Genomic DNA, 17,435 nt, shown 5'->3' with positions numbered 1-17,435 from the left:
ATTAATCCTCCATCCAAACGAAATATTATTTAATCTCCTTTCTCTAAAACCTCATCCAAACAACCTACTATTTAATCATCCCTTCATAAACATCATATAAATGTGGGTCATCCCTTATTAACTAGTACCCCATACTACCTTATCCCCTTATTAACTAATACCTCTAATTCTTTTCCCGCATCCAAACGGGCCCTAGAGGTAAAAAACTGTAAAGGGATAACACATTTGCATCCGTTGTATTTGTTCGCAGAATTTCTACGTTATCAAGGCTTAGCTTCTAGCAAAGTCAATATTGATTCTCTTCATCCTCTAATGGAATCCATCCATCCTCTAAATGACAACTAAGGTGAAAGGAACAAACGCCATTAAACACATAAAAAAATATAATATAAATAAAAAACAGAGAAACGTTCAAGGGAAAGAAAGCTAAATACTACTTTTAGATCATCCAAATAAATCAATGTAAAAATAGACAATATATGAGCGGTTCTTACACTTGCGAGATTCCCTTTAGGTATTGTTATTTATGAATCACAAAGTACCGTTTCATTAAAACTTTAAAAGTACGAAATATAACAAAACAATCAAAGACAGAACGGAATACGTACAAAGAAGCTAACAACAAGTACGTGCTAGCTAGACACTAAAAGAAAATCACATATCATCGATAGAAAGTACAGATTGTGTTTTGTCCTTGCTGAGATTTTATTCGATAGCACAAAACAACCCGAAAAGCAATGACGACTACCCCCAATAGCTCCAGGAAAACCATAGACAATGAAACACCCAGAAAAGAAAATCCCCAAACACAAAGCAGCCTCCTATAATTTCTTGTTAAGCACAACCACAACAGTGACGGCTGGTTCCGCCTGTATGGACGAATCTTCAACTAGTAACTTGGTTAGCTTGTCGTATATTTTTCTCATTAATTCCTCTCCAAAATGGTGGGCAACAGTCGACTCTGTGAATGCCCTGATTCTCTTGGCAAACTTCTCTCCAATATTGGACAAATTACCTTCAACGCGAACTGCAAAGCTATCAATATGCTCAACCGCAAATGATCCCTCTCTCTCCACCACATCTTGCACTTCCTTTGCTGATGGTGTGTAGTAGGGTACATTGAAAGAGTCTAATTTCTCCTCCTCAATCAAACCCTGTTGCAAGAGATGAAAATAACATGAATAATGATCTGATTATAGTATATCAGAATCCAGATATACTAGTAATATCTCTTTTGTTTTTTTTTACCTTATCATGAATAGTTGATAAACAATTAGAAAAAAAAAAATGCAAAATCACATGTATGCGTGGTCTAGTCTAGCTGGATCGTTTTCTTGTTTCTCATTGGGTGATCAGGAATGGCCGAACCCTGGGTTTTAATGTACCTGAGACAAACACTTGCAAAATGGAGTGGTAACACAGTGGTTGATATCATGTACTTCTATGTATTTGATTGGGGTTCAAACTTTACGGACTAACATTATTGGCTTTGGTTGACATAAAAAAAAAGAAGAAAAAAAAGTGAGACAATCACTCACTGAGTCATAATATTCTTTCTTTAATTGCGTTGTAATGCCGCTTTTATGAATTTAGATTTTATTCACATTTTACTCAATTTTTTTAAAAATCACCTCTTTCGTTATGGGATTTTGGATTTGGATTTGGATTTGGATTTGTAGGTGATGAGTGTAGGGAAGAGAAATAGAGTAATGATTGAAAATATAAGTAATGATTGAAGAGACATAGAAAGAAAAATAAGAGTAATGATTGGAAAGAAATAGGATAATGATTAGAATCCAAAATCCAAAACCCTTAAATGAACGGGGACTTTATGTCTTTCAGGTTGTTGTGAAGTTTGAATTTTAGTTTGCCTGTTGAAATCCTTCAATTCAAATCTGACTTTTATTTTCATTTTTTTATAACTGAGGGTGTGTTTGCGCCAGATTACGCGCATGCACCTCAACTAATCTCTGTGGACAAGTTTCACAATCTACTAGTTGAGGGTTTGATTGAAAGAAGGGTTTTGAATGTAAATTGAGTAAATGTTAGAGTAATATATGGGCTAGACGGAACAGTTCAAATCTGAATCATACAGAGTTGACAGTTACTGATAAGAGTCTCTAAGCAAATCCGAATCATTGATTATACCAATATATGGTTCAGATTTGAACTATCTCCTTGAGTCCGAAACTTAGACAATATTAGAGAGAATGCGAACCAAAATGAAAAAGCCAATAACAAAAAGAATCGCAAGCGAATAGGGGCTTGAAATTCAATATACAGAACAAAACGTAGATACTATAAGACTCTGAATTAAGTAGTACTAGTTGGGATTTTACCTCTGAAACCAGTGCAGCAATGGCCCCAGCAATGAGTCCCCAGGTGGCGCAGCACTCCTTGCTTGAGGGATCTGGGGATTGTCGGCCGTGTAGAATTAAGACCGCACAACCATTGGGGACTACCTCTTCGGATCGAGACCTCAAAAACATGGTGAAGTCCTCTTCAAATTGAGTCAAGTAGGCTTCTCTTACCAATGGACTGGTTGTCTTTGATATGTAGATGTTTCCCTTGTTCAATGCCAACCCTTCTCTGCTCGTCAGTCCTTTTGGTACCTTTTAGTTCCCAACAAATTAAATCTCCATGCAAATTCTTAGTATGTTATACTATATGGGTCTTCCTTCAATTTTTTTTTTTGAATATTTGGTTAATACTTATTTGCTAGATTTCAAATTCGTATCTATTAGTATTTGAATTGACAAGTTGTAAGACTTGAACGGAAGTACGGAACTTGCAAAAATTCTAGAAAAGACAAAATTAATCTTGAAATATTATTATGTTTTTGTGTTTAATTTTTGTGTCATACTTTTTTATTTCAAGATAAATTGTGATTCGAAAAAATCAGACACAAAACAAACAAATGTCTATAATTGAAAACAAAAATAATCCGGAAAAATAAAACATTAGGCCATATAATCCCTGACCATTTTTCACAATAGTATTGAGCCCCTATATAAGCCTTACTAATTCATTGATACACGTAAGTCTTGACTCCCCATATATATGAAACCTGATTATTACCACGAATAATCTGAGAATGACAAGTAAAATTCCACAAGTGATCCACTCATTGTTTAGACAAAAATAAAAAAACTGCATGAACCTACAGGTTATGATCTTGTAAAATCATTCCCAAAAGGAACAGTTAGGAGCAACTTCAAGGTTATATGAGGTACGTACGTAATTAATATTTAAAATGAATTTGGTCAATACACGTCACTTCTATAAAAGAAAATTACTATAAGGAAGCTACTGGGTCGATAGCACTATTCCTTAATATGGAATTTACAGGAGAAAACAAATGATTTTCACATTCTTCTTTCATTCATTTGTACTAATTTTTTTGGTCTTTTATCCGTGTGGAATTATAAAATTTCCGTTCATATGTAAAAAGGGAATGTTGAAGAAAAGGTAGTTTAGTCACTTCACGTGAATAATAACGAAAAAAAATGAGTGCACGAGAATAAAAATAGAGTGTGAAAATCATTTCTCAAACAATAGTTTCCGGGTCTAATAAGCCTAAATTTTATACAAAGAGCAAGCAAAATAACGTAGGGATGTGGGCTGGGTTTAGTTTCGGTTCTTAACAAATGGGCTAAACGTGGCCCGACATACTCAATTTCCACCATTGTGCATTCCGCTAAGGATTTTTCGGGATCTTTTTGGCTTTATAGGTTTTATTTTGGATATTTTTAAAAATAATTGAGTAAAAATCATAATTTTTTATTTTTTGATTCATTTTGACAAGATGAATCAATAATTCACAAAAACTAGACGCAAAATTGACAAACGCAAAAAAAATTTAAATAAGGAGAAAACAAAAAAAAAAAAAAACTCAAAAATCTTAGCTGGAGTTTGTGCTCTTTCCAAGCCCATCACATGGCAAATTAATTCCTTGTTCCTACGTGAATTAAGCGAATTTGCAGTGGATTAACAGTTAAAAACAGAGGAATTGAAGGAAGGGACAGAAACCTGAGAGAGCCAATGGACACTGTACGAGGAATGGACCAAATGCAAGCTCTTACGGGGAAAAATCCGCCCGTGGAAAGACCCCGGAACCCCCGCCAGAAAGCACGAATTCTCATAAGACAACCCTCTGAATAAAGTGTTGAAATCATTTCCCGGAAGATCGTTCAAGTAGAACTGCAATTCCGGTGTTTGGTAATTCAATTCCTGCGATTTCATTTCCACGGTCTCTTTGACCGTGGAAATGATAGAGAACGCATTTGGGCCCGCTGCGCAGCCCAAGTCGGCTATGTTAAGGACTCCGTGAACGTGGAAGCCTTTGGAGAATAGAGATCGGACCGCGTTTTCTAGTAGGGGTTTGGTTACGGCGTTTACCTTTTGCTGCAAAATAGAGAGAATCCGTTGAATATACAGAATCTCGTACATTTCCTGCTTTACTGAAAATATAATAATCATAGTACTAGTTAATTCTGCGATATATAGAAAAGAAAAGCAATTTTGTTTGTGTTGATGTTTAGGGGGAATTGGGAGACGGACCGTTAAACAAGAGAGTTGGGCATAGCTATTTTCCCCATCTCCTCTCGTCATGAAGATTGCTTCCTTCGTGTCCATGTTCTCTCTCTCTCTCTCTCTCTCTCTCTCTCTCTCTCTCTCTCTCTCTCTCTCTCTCTCTCTCAATTACGGTGCAAAGACATGCTCCCACAGTCTGCGTTGGGGTGTCATACAGTGAATATTATCTTCTTCTGCGTATTGTGTTCTTTATCTATTAGTGGAGAGGAGAATAAATTCTCTCCGCTGGGAGGAGAAGTGGACTTTTCCTCCAAACCAATTTCTTGCCACCACATCATTAAAAGTACAAAGCCAATTGTAGAATCACATGCTGTGATTTGGACTCACTCTTAACTGGGAAAGCCAACTATTCTCCCGGTAAAAACATGTGTTTCAATTTCCAGAAATTGAAGGATAACATATGACTAAAAAAGATTAGGGAAATGATTTTCACACTCCCCTTTTAATAATTCATATTTTCTTTTGGTCTTTATCTACTTGAATTTACTATCTTGCTCTTTATTCAATACATTTTTTTACAAATTCAAGGACACTATTTTAAATTTGTGTTGATAAAAATAAAAAAAGAAAGTGTGGATAGTTAAAAGGGAGTGTGGAAATCATTTTTCAAAAATTAAGTGCTCCAATTTTCAACCCGTTTGAACCATTGCCAAGATCTTATTTTTCTGATCATATTATTCCAAAGGGTTATAGTTAAATTTTGTCTTTACAACTCTCAAAATTAAGTTTTTGCTCCATAGGTCCCAAATAAAAAGCAGAAACTAAATCTTCACACTGGTTCAAACGGATTGAAAATTGAAATACTTAATTTTTAATGATATTTTTTAATATATAAACATTCTAAAAAAATTAGTGCTTCAATTTTCAATCTGTTTGAACCACTACGAAGATTTTATTTTTCAGATTATTATAAAGAGTCATAAATAAATTTTGTCTCTAGGACTTTTATAATTAAGTTTATGCTCCATAGAATTCCTAATAAAGAGCAGAAACTTAACTATGGGAGTCCTAGAGACACAAATTAATTATAACATTTTAAGATAAAATGATAAAAAAAATAAGATTTTTACAACGGTTTAAACGAATTGGAAATTGAAAACACTAGTTTTTACCGAATGAGTAAATGGTTTAACCCCAATTAAGAGTCCAAAGCACATCACCTGATTGTACAATTAGTTTTGTACATTTGATGACGTGGCGGCAATGAATTGGTTTGAAGGAAAAGCCCACTTCTACTCCTCTGACGGTTAGAATTTACTTCCCTATCAGTGATGATCAATGATCATGTGGCTATTGTCACTAGGTGCATTTTTTATGATGTCAAATCAAATGGAAAAATGGAAAAACGCCAAAACATGAAGATGACTATTGCGGAATTGCCTATCGGGGTAAGTTCAGGACCACGTAGTACTAGTGGTAGGCCCGGTAAAAGGTGTGGTGGTGAGCTTATTTGATTTGGTGGTGTCTTATTCTTCTTTAGCCATGCTGGATACCTCCTAAAATTTTACTTTGAAAGTGAAATCAATGATTGAGATTCACTTGGCAATTTGGGTCTCACATATAAAAGAAAATCCATCCGTTAATTTGACTTTTGGGATACATAGAATTATTGCCAATTTTTCATCGTATTTCAATGAATTATGTGAAAGTCGAAATGGACTGCAAAAGACTGTTGTGGCCATAGTTCCTAAGGGTGAGAGGCGCAAGGATATGTAGGGGCGTAGACATGAGGCACAATTATTTTAACTAAACGCGCGTAGGTGAGAAAAGATAGCAAAACAAAAAGTCTTGGTAATAAACTCAAAGACAATATTGAAGTTTACAAAGTTTACATATACAAAGTTTATAGAAACAGCAACCAAATGCGAAATAGTCCACAATTCTTGCTTTACGAACTAAAACATGAAATTCAATGAAAGACAAGCAGCCATTATGTGACATAAGTTTAAACCAACTAATTCTCCGACTTGCACAGTTTAAAAGAGGTATAAGCTCACTGTTGAACTAAGACTGAGAGATTGATGTTGAAACAAAGGCTGAGAGAGCTCGATTGGCTTGAGTCGTTTGTTTGAGAGATGAAAGATCGACCTAGTGTGCTGATATGTTAGGATCGTTTAGCCCTTAGGTTAAAAACCATGGTTACATTTTTGCTATTCAAAATTGAATTTGGTGGGAGTTGGAAGAGACTCACTAGGCACGCACTTCGGTCGCTTAGGCCTCTCCTTTGTCAAGTCCCCTTGCCTAAACCCCCTCCAAGCGGTAAGAGTGAGCCTTGATGCACATTGCGCCTAGGCGCACCTTTTATAGCTATGGATGGGGCCCATTGCAATGATGGGACCCCTGCATGTCAACTAGATTGGTTAATTGTAGGTAAAAACATGAGACATTTTTGCAATAAAAAGTTTACTCGTCAAAGTTAAAATCACATTTATCATTTGTTTCTTAAAACAAATTCATCCATCATCCCTATCCAATCAAATTGATAATTTTTGCAAATGGTCTTCTAGCTTTCTGTGTGAAGCTTACGAAGTCATGTCATTGAACATTGATCAGTTCATTAGATTTCATATTCCTTTGTTCCCAAATTCTGGATGTTTGTAGTATGCACTGGATACAGATTATAATCAGTAAAATGTCACAGTTCCACTTGAAGGTGAACCCAGAGGAAGCCATTGCATGCTCGGTAATCTCTCCTTGTACTAGTCCTTGCTTGTTGCTCAATCCGATGCCAAAGGCCTTGGACGAAATGTCCTGCTATATTTGCCATGTGCTTTTGCATTTTACTCTTTTGTTGTAGGATTGATGTTTACAGTGAGTTACAAGGTCCGTACTCTGGTTGCATCTTTAGCACAGAGAGTTTGCATCATTACCTTTTTTTTGTGAATGCATAATTCTTGAGTTAATTAATTTGGTAGAGTTGTGAAGCTCTTTTTTTTTTTGGACGGCAAAAAAGGATTTTCTAATCTTTCAAAACAAATTACAAAGATTAAAAGGACCCTAAGCACAAATTACAAAGTTGTAAAGCTCTTATCTTCACTGGTGTTACTTATTTCTTCATGCATTTCCAGGAGTTAGATGCCTACTTTCATGCATGATTCTGTAATTAGTTTCCCAGTAGATGGTTTGTTTTAGTCAAAACTACTTATCTGTATGTGTATCTAGATGTGCCCGCGCCCCTGTGTGGAAAATTCGTACTTGTACATTTAAACACAAGTACACATAGGTATTGTATTAGATTTCAAATAGATTTAACATGATGTGGATGAGCCTTAATAAACCCATGTCTTCTCTTTCATTCCCTTTCGGTAGTATCATCCAACTGTGTAGTTCAATTTCAAGCGTATTTGTCGCTTCTGATTTAGCTGATTGGAAAACAAACTGATATACTTCTTACTTTATTGTTCCATCATATAGAAGAAGAAGGAAATTTTCACTCCTCAGCATCATTTAGTGATGGAGCAGCTAGCATAAAATCTTTTGTCTCTTAATTGGGATCAGCAATTGGCTACAAAATTTCCAAGAAATTCCTTTCGATATACTCTGAAGGTGAAGCTGAAAGATTTGGCTGTATGTAGTTTAACTCGTTGCTTCCACGGTCATATGTTTCCCGATTGGCTACCCAGACAAGTACACAGGACTTGTGTTTAAATGGAAAATATATGCATGTTTTTCCACTCTGTGCCGCTGCAACTACTTCAGGGTATTCGAGTTTAATGAAACTCGCTGTACGTTTCAGTCATAGGGGTTCTATACATTCCTATGACTCTTGGGGACTAAGAAGACCGGATGAGTCATTTAAATTGCTCACCAAAGCTTTGTTTACGAGAATATTTCTTTTAGTCATTGCTTTCACAACCTTTTTGTGGTAAATGTCGCACACATTTTTTATGGCTATCGCACTGGTTTCAATGGGGAATGAGGATCTTCTAATCTTGATCATCAAGGAGTGTTGAATGTATCAACCGTTTAATGCAGATCAACCATCTTGATAATGTGGGCATCACATGATAGGCCATTCAACCTAGTTCCTGCTGAATGCATGTATTCACATTTTAATAAATGATCAAAGGTTTTGCATATTTTCTATGTTTCGTTTGGAGTTTGAAGCACACTTTTTCCTGCATGTTTATCATACTACCGTTGCTGTGAATACGTGATTGTTCTTGAAGTGAATTATGAAGAATGCTGAAACTCGTGTCTTCCCTCGTGTTAGTTATTTCATAACGAATTTCCAGGCTAGGAGTTCAATGCGTGCTTTCTACACACGTTTCTGTTTTCAATTTCCAGTTGATCCCTTGTTTGAGTCAAAACTAGCTGGTTTGCTGAAACAAAAGTCTCCATGGAAGTGTTCGAAACTAGGAAACCCCAGTAGCATGTGTGGTTTACAATTGTGGTGCGTATTCGGGCTGGAAAATATGCGAGATTCTCACTGACGTCCTTAAGACAACAACAGTTAACAAACTTTCAACTGATTCGGGAGGACTGCTTGTGCTCTCATTATTTCATTCTCCAGTGCTTTTTTCCTGATTTCCTTCTCTTTTCTTTTCTCAGGAAAATCATACAGTATGTTGCACCAACCAAAAAACAGGGGAGATTCAAATGGAATTCCGTTGCTTCCTTTCCCAAAGTGTCACCGCCACCAGCTTTTGATGATAATAAGCTTGTGAATGATAGTTTATAGGTAAAGTTCAAACTAGTTAAAAGGTTGTGCCGGCCCGCTTGCATTTTCCCAATTGGTGTGCCCGTGGCACCGTGCATCTTGTTTCATTTCTATTAGAAGCATGTGTACCAAAACATCCTCTCTCTCTCTTTTTAAGTTTCTGCAATATGAAAATAAGAACATAATTATGTTTTCATCGGACCAAATCTTTTAAGCATTTTTTCTGTTGACGTGTCTCTGCATCTTTTTTCATTTCATTTAGAAACATGTCTTTACCCAAAAAAAAAAAAAAATGCTACTGTATTTGTTTTGAGTTTTTATATATGAAAATGAAACATGTTTCTGTTTTCTGTGAACAGAATTCAGAAAAGCTAATAACGCCACCGAGCACCCTGAAGTGCTAGATAGTTTATTGCGCCTTTTATCAAGATTTTGTGTATCAGGCCACCACCTACTTGTATAGATTTAAGTTCCATAGTAAAGGGGCATTATCGATCTGACAATAAATTAATTTGCATTTGACAGGACCAGGTAGTCTTACTTTATTTGTCGAGCATCACGAGAACGCAACTAAGCTTGGCAGAAAAGTTGAACACAGGTGCTCAAATCCCTGTAACTGACATGTTCTGTCTTTTCCATTTTGGAGATATTTTGTCCCAAGACCGCTTCTTTTTAACCGAGTGACCAATGTTAATGTAACTTTTGGGAATGTTGATGATCTGATTTTGAGAAATAGCTATAATGTCTTTTATGTAATCTTGAGCATGGAGGTGCTCTTTCATCAACAATCAAAATTAATTGCTTTATTGAAACAGTATACTAGAGTCTAGAATCTACAATATTGGTAAAATCTGATGGTTCCTCACTGGTTTTTGTTTGGAAGCTATGATCTACATTGCATGGACTTTTGTTAGTGCACAAAGTATCGTTGTCGCCTGTCCGTCACATGGAAATGTGTCCTACATGTTTAATTCGACATGCACCCAACAAGCATATTGTTAGTGCAAGTTTTATTGTGGAACTAGCTTTGAGTAAAACTCTCATTGGAATTGCCTAATGGAACATCCTAAATATTATTTACCCCAAGAAAATTGAAAAGAAAAGACAACCAAAATAAATGTGATGTGCTCCTGCACATGTTAATTAAACGAGAGGTTGATGAATTCAACACCTAGGACACAGGTCACTCCCGATCGAGTTCATAACCGAGTCCATGAGACATATATAGGTCATGAATCATGATATATATCTTCACTGGACAAAATATTACAGTACTAGTTCAAATTGAATGGATGATCATTTACTGAGCTGATTGTCTCTGATGATTGTGGTGTCACCGCTTTGTTAGGCAACCTATGATTGGGATTTGGATCCAATGTGTCACCAGAGTGGGAGGTGTGGGAAGTAAAGTTTCTGGGCACGGAGAACCGACAGACGTGGGCGGAGACAAGGAAGGGAAAACACGGGAATTACGGCGGCCTGGGTTTCACGCGTGCCTGAAAATGTATTCTCGGTCATACATCGGCGCTAGCATTCTTGCGCACACTCTAAAGTGTGTAGTTTCTGCTTTAATTTAACTTCTCGATTCTCAGTCACTGAAATACATACTCTCTCTCTCTCTCTCTCTCTCTCTCTCTCTCTCTCTCTCTCAATTCGATGAGAAGATGAAAAGAATGTCCTAGAATCTAAGTGGCCGATGCAAAAGGACAGGTAAATTCGACACTTGCCTGGCCCTTTTTCCAACCTAGCCAGCCACTTCAATCCTTTGCACGACTGTAAGGAGCAACAAATGTAGTCTTTTAAGAGCTTGGTGATTAACAAATGCGTTTTTTCTTTTTCTTTTGTTTGTCTTGGGGAAAGAATCCATCCACGAAATTCTCTCTCCGGTATAAAATTGCATTCTGTGAGTCTAAATAAAGGTTATGGTTTGAAATTTCAACTGCATCGCGAGATAATATAGATGGTACGGTACAAAGTTAATTTAAAGAGAATCAGTCAAGTAAGTAAAAATTTATATTCCGAGTTTGCAAGTTCAATTCTCACCAACAACAAAATATTCTTTGAAATTATTAGACGTTAATTTGTCTGGTCATTAATTTTAAGTTTTTGATTTAATTAGAACATAATGTGATTACTTAAATTGGTTTGGAATTCGGACATCCGATTAAAAAAACCTAACGTGGCAAAGTATAAGTGTCAAGTGCTAACGGACAATGGACTATATCGTGAAGGACAAACTATTGGGAATTGTGGGTAGAAAGCACGCACAACAAATTGACTCTGCACTTTCTCGTCCACTGAGTTGGAACTGCATCAAAATTCAAAAAGGCAAGTGTGTCCACTCCACAAAAGAATGAAAAACCACAAAAAAAACCAAACAAGTAGTAGAAAGAGCCCCGGCCTGTTAGTTGTATCGTGTTATCTATGAGAGAGCAATTCAGAATCCAGACTATGCAACCATGTTAACAAAGGAACAAAACAGTAGGTGGCGGAGCCAGGAAATGAAATCAGAGGGGGCCGAATAATGAAAGGAATTTTTGTTCGATCATTTTTCAAGACTAAATCTAGTCATTCAAGTTTTTATTGAATGGTTTTGATAAAATTGAATAATTAATCTCGAGTATTGTTGCTATCATATCGTCCGACAACATACAGTGTCATTTCCATACGATCTCATTTACATAATTTGGGGTGCTCAAAATGAAATAAAATTATGCTCTATAGACTAGCATTTGTTAGATCATTAGAGCTATCGTATATATTACTATAAAAGAATAAATTTAAACTTTAGCCAAAGTTTATGATTCCTGAATGCAAAAAATTGATATTCAGAACTTTACGTAGTCGACCAATAAGATGTTGGTGTTCAAAGCTTCCTCAATAATCAACTGATATACATGAAATATAAAACTTATGTGAATAAGAAAGATTATTTCAAAAATACAAGAAGGTAAACATGAATTTGGGGCCAGGTCGCAAGAGCGATTTTTTGTGAATCTCCTAATCCCAATGTGGATGGCCTACCCTCGACCCAACCGGAGAGCGGAATAATCGAGGTGCATGTTTAAGCTGATCCGGATAGCTCTTGCGTTTAACAAAAAATGATATATATACCTTATGAAGCACCCAAAAAATTTTAGTTTTTTAAAACTAAATGGGAGCACGACGGCAAGAGGTCGGTTGGTTGAATGGGAGCACGACGGCAAGTAATTAAAAGAGGCTTAAACTACGAGTTTTTTTTGTTTTGTTTTGATCAGCTTAAACTACGAGTTTGGAGTAGCGAACTTCTGATAATTAGAAAGAAAGCCATAAGGGTAATTCACCGAGAAACTGCGAAGCTCGCGAACGTTGTGGCCGGCCGTTTTCTGATTATGAAATGGAAAATACTAGCAGTGGGTGCCCCAAGTTGTGGCCGTTTTCCAGGAAGGCAGAGACAAACTAGCTTCTTTTTGGTTTCTTACGTCTAGCTAACCGTGTTGATGATTGAACGTAAATTGGTTTCTTGTTAATTACGAAGGGACAAGAGGAGCGCAAAAAATGAAAAAAAGAGGGGATCAAACCAGTAAGTGGGCATACCCACCCCACTATTTTTGACCAATCACAAGACACACAGTAATATTTATGATTCTGAACAACATTAGACTTTTAGACTCTTGTCCTATTTTAGCTTGTCTACTTTAACATCAGACGGAAGTGGGAGCTTCTTGCTGATCTCTTGCAAATTTAAAGTTGAAGTTTCATTAGGTAGCCCATTTATTTTTTATATAGGGTGCCCAAGCACTAGGCTATTATTATTAAGACTTGCGTCTAAGGTCTCCAATTTAGAGAGACCTCACTTTTTATATTTTCTTCGGAAAAAATAAATAATATATTATTAACTCGATAAAGAGTTCATCGAGAAGCAAACAATCATCCAACAAAGAGTTAAATGAAAGAAAAAGAAAAGGAACCACACAAACTGAAACACCAATTAAGCTAGGAGCAAACATGCTTATCATCCAAAGGAAAAACTAAAACTAAAGTATGCTAAGACCAATATATGTAAGTAGTATATAAGTCTTGATTACGTGTACTAATAGATGCATGTATGCAAGTAGTGTATAATCTTGACTTTCCAAAAGTTATTTCAATTGATGAAGAGCCTTAGTTAGGTAAAAAACGCATTCTAGAAAAGATCTTTTTATCAGGCTTGATCATTCCATTAGATCAACTCTCTCATATTCTACAACTATTTACGCTAGATGCTTAAGTTTTTCTAGATTGAAATCTCAAAAAGAAAAATATATAGGTTTCAAATGAAAACAAAAATATATGAAATTGAAATGTGAAAAGGGAAAAGCTCCAATACGCACCATATATAACTAAATATGTTACTCCTATTTTCAACAAATGTTATGCCTCTCAACGGTTAAGGTTGCATACGGTATACACTGTTACGCCTATTTGGTAAAATATTATGCCTCTCTCAGTGGTAAATGTTACGTCTCAGTGGTAAATGTTATGAATGCATATCGTACGCTAGGTGTGCACCGTAGCCGTTCCAGTATTAGTGGTAAATATTATGAATGCATATCATACGCTAGGTGTGCACCGTAGCCGTTTCCGTATTTAAGATCAATACATCATCTCTCTCAAAGGTCTCACACTCAAATTTGGCCTAAGGCCTCCAATGAGTTTGTGTCGTCCCTGTTTTGTTGGATCAAGGACGTGGCTATTGGAAACATCCCATTTCTCTAATATAATTTTGCAGACAAGTGTAATAAGATTTGTAAATCCTTTTTCTCAAATTGGATATTAGCCAAGATGAGCTGGTCTTGTGTACTAGTCTAATATGTTGGTACTATTCCTCTAAAATCTGCATACTCGTAAATCGAAAGAGAGAAATTTATTCACGGGGCGCAATCTCATCAATTCTTGCAATTAATGGCTGAGATTCGTTTTCAATTTTGACCAGTCACAATTAATTGCTACCAGTCATAATTGATTTTCAATCTAGACCATCCAAAAACACTTTAGATGCACGCGATTGACCTCTGTAAAGCCTTCTTTACGGAATGGTCCGCCAATAAAATTTTCTGAAATCAGAAACACATGCTTATGATTTTCAACTTCTCAAATCCTCAATTAGTTCCTGATAAACTAACAGAACAAATTCCTACATAAATTACAATAATATTATGTTTTTTGTATGCATCCCGCAGTCACCTAGCTAGAACCAAAAAAATGAGTCAAATCTACAGTCTAATTTCTTTATATTTAAAGTTCCCTGATTTCAAACATGACTTATCAATAGAGCTTTCATTTGGCTGAGACAGGAGCCACTGGATTTGAGTAAAGCCAAATTTGGTCCCCTTCTACTTGTTCCTCTCTCTGAGTACTCTCTCTCAAATCTGAAAAATTGGAGTGGTATATTTTACTGTCTTCTACTATCTGTCCCCATTATACACCATTAAAAGAAGCTTTATTAGTCCAAGCAATTTTTGACTCCTTGGTCAACTAAAACTCAGTATGCATGTCTGGGAATTTTGATCACACCCGTCCAATTAAGATCAGACAATCTGGGAACTTTGACTTTCACTCCAACCAACCTTCTTTCCTAGTTACCATTTCATGTGATCTTTAACCAACACATCTCTGCTAGTATATGATAAAACTTTGTATTATTCATACGTCTTTGTGGTTTTGGAGCCATTGCACTAGCTAGCTAGCTAACCTACTACTACTAATTAAAACAATAAGTTATATAGTTACCTCAATTAAGATGTCCAAAATATAATCTATGAACCCACTCGAATATATAAGACACAAGGACGGACCGAGGGTGGATGAGCTATGGCAAGCGACTGCCCTACATAGATTTTAAATTTCTTTCATGACTGTTGTAGTTTCTTCATAAAATTTCTTAAACTATATGGTCAGTTCATTCATTGCACATCATATAGGTTCATGTCGGGTACTACGTAAGATGATATCCAAATGTGATACACATAGGTGTTCACCATAACATTATGATACTTGTTGATAGTGGAATTTGGCTTTGAGCCGAATACGACAAACAAATTCTCTATTATGGTTTTTTGTCACTCTATCTAATTACCCTTTACCAGGATGCAATAAGAATATGAAAACATACCAATCTCAAAACATGATGGAGGCAAAAACAAAAAAAATTGAGATGCAGATATCTTGCCTTAGACTTGATACTCACCTTAACATAGCAAGTATAGAGACAAAAGACTTAAAAAAATGCTTATTCCATCACTCTTAACATAGTAAGTATTATTGTAATAGAACATGATAGTGTTTAATAAGAGTAGTTTATACAGAATTGGAGAACTTACCTCTTTGTCTGCTCTTCGACCGAAATGTTTGAACAGTGGCAGCTTTTGTGCATGTCTCTCTCTCCTTTTTCTCTTTTTGCACAAAAAAAACAGGCCAAAAAACAATGCGATCAAATCCTCAAAGTTCTACCTCCCCCATTCTCTAAAATCAAAGCACAGAGTGCACATAAACAATACCTTTAACACACACACACACTAATCAAATTAAAAAAAGGAACAAAATCAACCACTTTTTTGGTATTTATATATGCACACGAACTCTAGTCATTTGAGTTCAGAGGCTCAGAAGTACTAGCAAACATCAGAGGTTCAGAACTTTAGAAATGGATGATGGGATGTCAGGCTTTTGTCTTAAGCCACGCGGCGGTGGCGGTGGAGGCTGTGGTAATAAGTGTGGGCGGTGGAATCCGACGACTGAACAGGTCAGAGTTCTGACTGACCTGTTCAGGTCTGGTCTCAGAACCCCGAGCACTGACCAGATTCAAAAGATATCGTCCCAGCTGAGCTTTTATGGGAAGATCGAGAGCAAGAACGTTTTTTACTGGTTTCAGAATCATAAAGCTAGGGAGAGGCAGAAGCGTCGCAGAGTTTCAGTTGCTGATCATCAACATCATGAGATCCATTATCGCGAAGATCACAAGTTTTCCTCTACTAAATGTAAGTTAACTATCATCTCTGAATAAAAAGCTTAACGTTGGTTAGCCATCCTTGTGTTAGTAGTTTTTATCAAGTTCTTGAGTCTTGAGTCTTGACTAATATTCCCTATAACCAGATAGAAATTTTATGACAAGAAAACGTTTCGAACTGACCTTATTATTTTGTGCTTTAATTTTATAAGAAATAGATATAGAAGCCGATGAAAACTACTGTCTAGTTATTTCAAAGAAGCATGATCAACACTACTATCATGTACAGTATGAGACCACCGCGTTATTGAAAGTATATTTATGAAGTGGTGTTCATGACATGATGCCTACTTACTAGTAATGTGGTATCAAAGTAATCTTCAAACTCAATAATCTGGTATATTGTGGTGCTTTCACTTTGAACAAAGACTTTCTATTGGGCCTCACCTTTCAACTGAAATCATTCTTAATAGAATTTTTGCGTAAGTAGTTTTCCTAATGAGATTCACGTTCTTTTCATGGCAGATTTTGGAGAGGTAAGCCAAGTGGTGGAGCCTGAAAGAGTGATTGAGACGTTGGAGTTGTTTCCATTGAACTCATTCAATGAATGCAAGGAGCTGGCTAACCCCTGCTTCTCGTACAACATTGGGATTGGGGCTAACTATCAATTCAGGGATCATCCTCCTTTGGATTTGCGTTTAAGCTTCCTATAAATTTACTGGCCTTCAAAGCTGAGAAATTTTCAATTTCCATGAATATTACTAGTAGTTGTGAACTTGTGGTGATTCCAAGAGCTAGCTTTGAAGTTTAGCAGGAAAAAGAAAGAAAGAGAGAAAGAAAAGTTTGAGAAAATTGTTGTAAAATATTGCACGTAGCTAGGTCTAGAAATTGAACAAGTACTGGTGGGGTTGAAAGTTTGAAAATTGCTTCTACACATATTCGCATTTCCATGCATGCTTGCTTACTTACAAAGTTGTATTTTTTTTTTTTTTTCTGTGTTCTGGCTTTTCCAATATCTATAGAATGAGCACTACAAAACGCAATCTGGATCGAAAAGGTACGAAACTTCAACCTTATTTCTACGATAACTTCGGTTAGAGCAAAACCCTGTATATTATAGTATCGGAGGTTCAAAATTCTGTTACGTAATGACTGACATGATACAGAACGACCTTCAATGAAAACCCTGTCAAAAACAAAACTCTGATTGTATTT

General features: G+C 36.2%; 2 protein-coding genes across 2 annotated transcripts; one reads left to right on the top strand and one right to left on the bottom strand.

Annotated features, from left to right (window-relative positions):
- Positions 1-523: 523 nt before the first annotated feature.
- Positions 524-4,839, bottom strand: LOC131320513 (7-methylxanthine methyltransferase ICS1-like). The gene is made up of 4 exons (XM_058351228.1): positions 4,561-4,839; positions 4,030-4,404; positions 2,340-2,612; positions 524-1,154 (listed from the first exon to the last, which is right to left on the bottom strand). Exons 1-4 carry the CDS (start codon positions 4,633-4,635, stop codon positions 822-824), a joined length of 1,056 nt encoding a protein of 351 aa, XP_058207211.1. The 5' UTR covers positions 4,636-4,839; the 3' UTR covers positions 524-821.
- A 10,974-nt stretch (positions 4,840-15,813) lies between these two features.
- On the top strand, positions 15,814-17,122 carry LOC131320512 (WUSCHEL-related homeobox 7-like). The gene is made up of 2 exons (XM_058351226.1): positions 15,814-16,251; positions 16,746-17,122. Exons 1-2 carry the CDS (start codon positions 15,918-15,920, stop codon positions 16,931-16,933), a joined length of 522 nt encoding a protein of 173 aa, XP_058207209.1. The 5' UTR covers positions 15,814-15,917; the 3' UTR covers positions 16,934-17,122.
- The last annotated feature ends 313 nt before the right edge of the window (positions 17,123-17,435 follow it).

This window comes from Rhododendron vialii, chromosome 3a (genome assembly GCF_030253575.1).
Source record: "Rhododendron vialii isolate Sample 1 chromosome 3a, ASM3025357v1".
In the NCBI taxonomy this organism is placed as follows: domain Eukaryota; kingdom Viridiplantae; phylum Streptophyta; class Magnoliopsida; order Ericales; family Ericaceae; genus Rhododendron; species Rhododendron vialii.
The sequence above is the reverse complement of the archived record's forward strand: the minus strand, read 5'-3'. Positions and strand labels throughout refer to the sequence as shown.

Bases quoted from the DNA above. Each gene is read 5' to 3' on its own strand.
- LOC131320513 (XM_058351228.1), bottom strand. From the start codon at position 4,635: ATGGACACGAAGGAAGCAATCTTCATGACGAGAGGAGATGGGGAAAAT. The intron at 4,405-4,560 runs GTCCGTCTCCCA...TCTATTTTGCAG, and splicing joins CCCAACTCTCTTGTTTAACG to CAAAAGGTAAACGCCGTAAC. The intron at 1,155-2,339 runs GTAAAATCCCAA...CTCTTGCAACAG, and splicing joins TTGCTGCACTGGTTTCAGAG to GGTTTGATTGAGGAGGAGAA.
- LOC131320512 (XM_058351226.1), top strand. From the start codon at position 15,918: ATGGATGATGGGATGTCAGGCTTTTGTCTTAAGCCACGCGGCGGTGGC. The intron at 16,252-16,745 runs GTAAGTTAACTA...TTTTCATGGCAG, and splicing joins CAAGTTTTCCTCTACTAAAT to ATTTTGGAGAGGTAAGCCAA.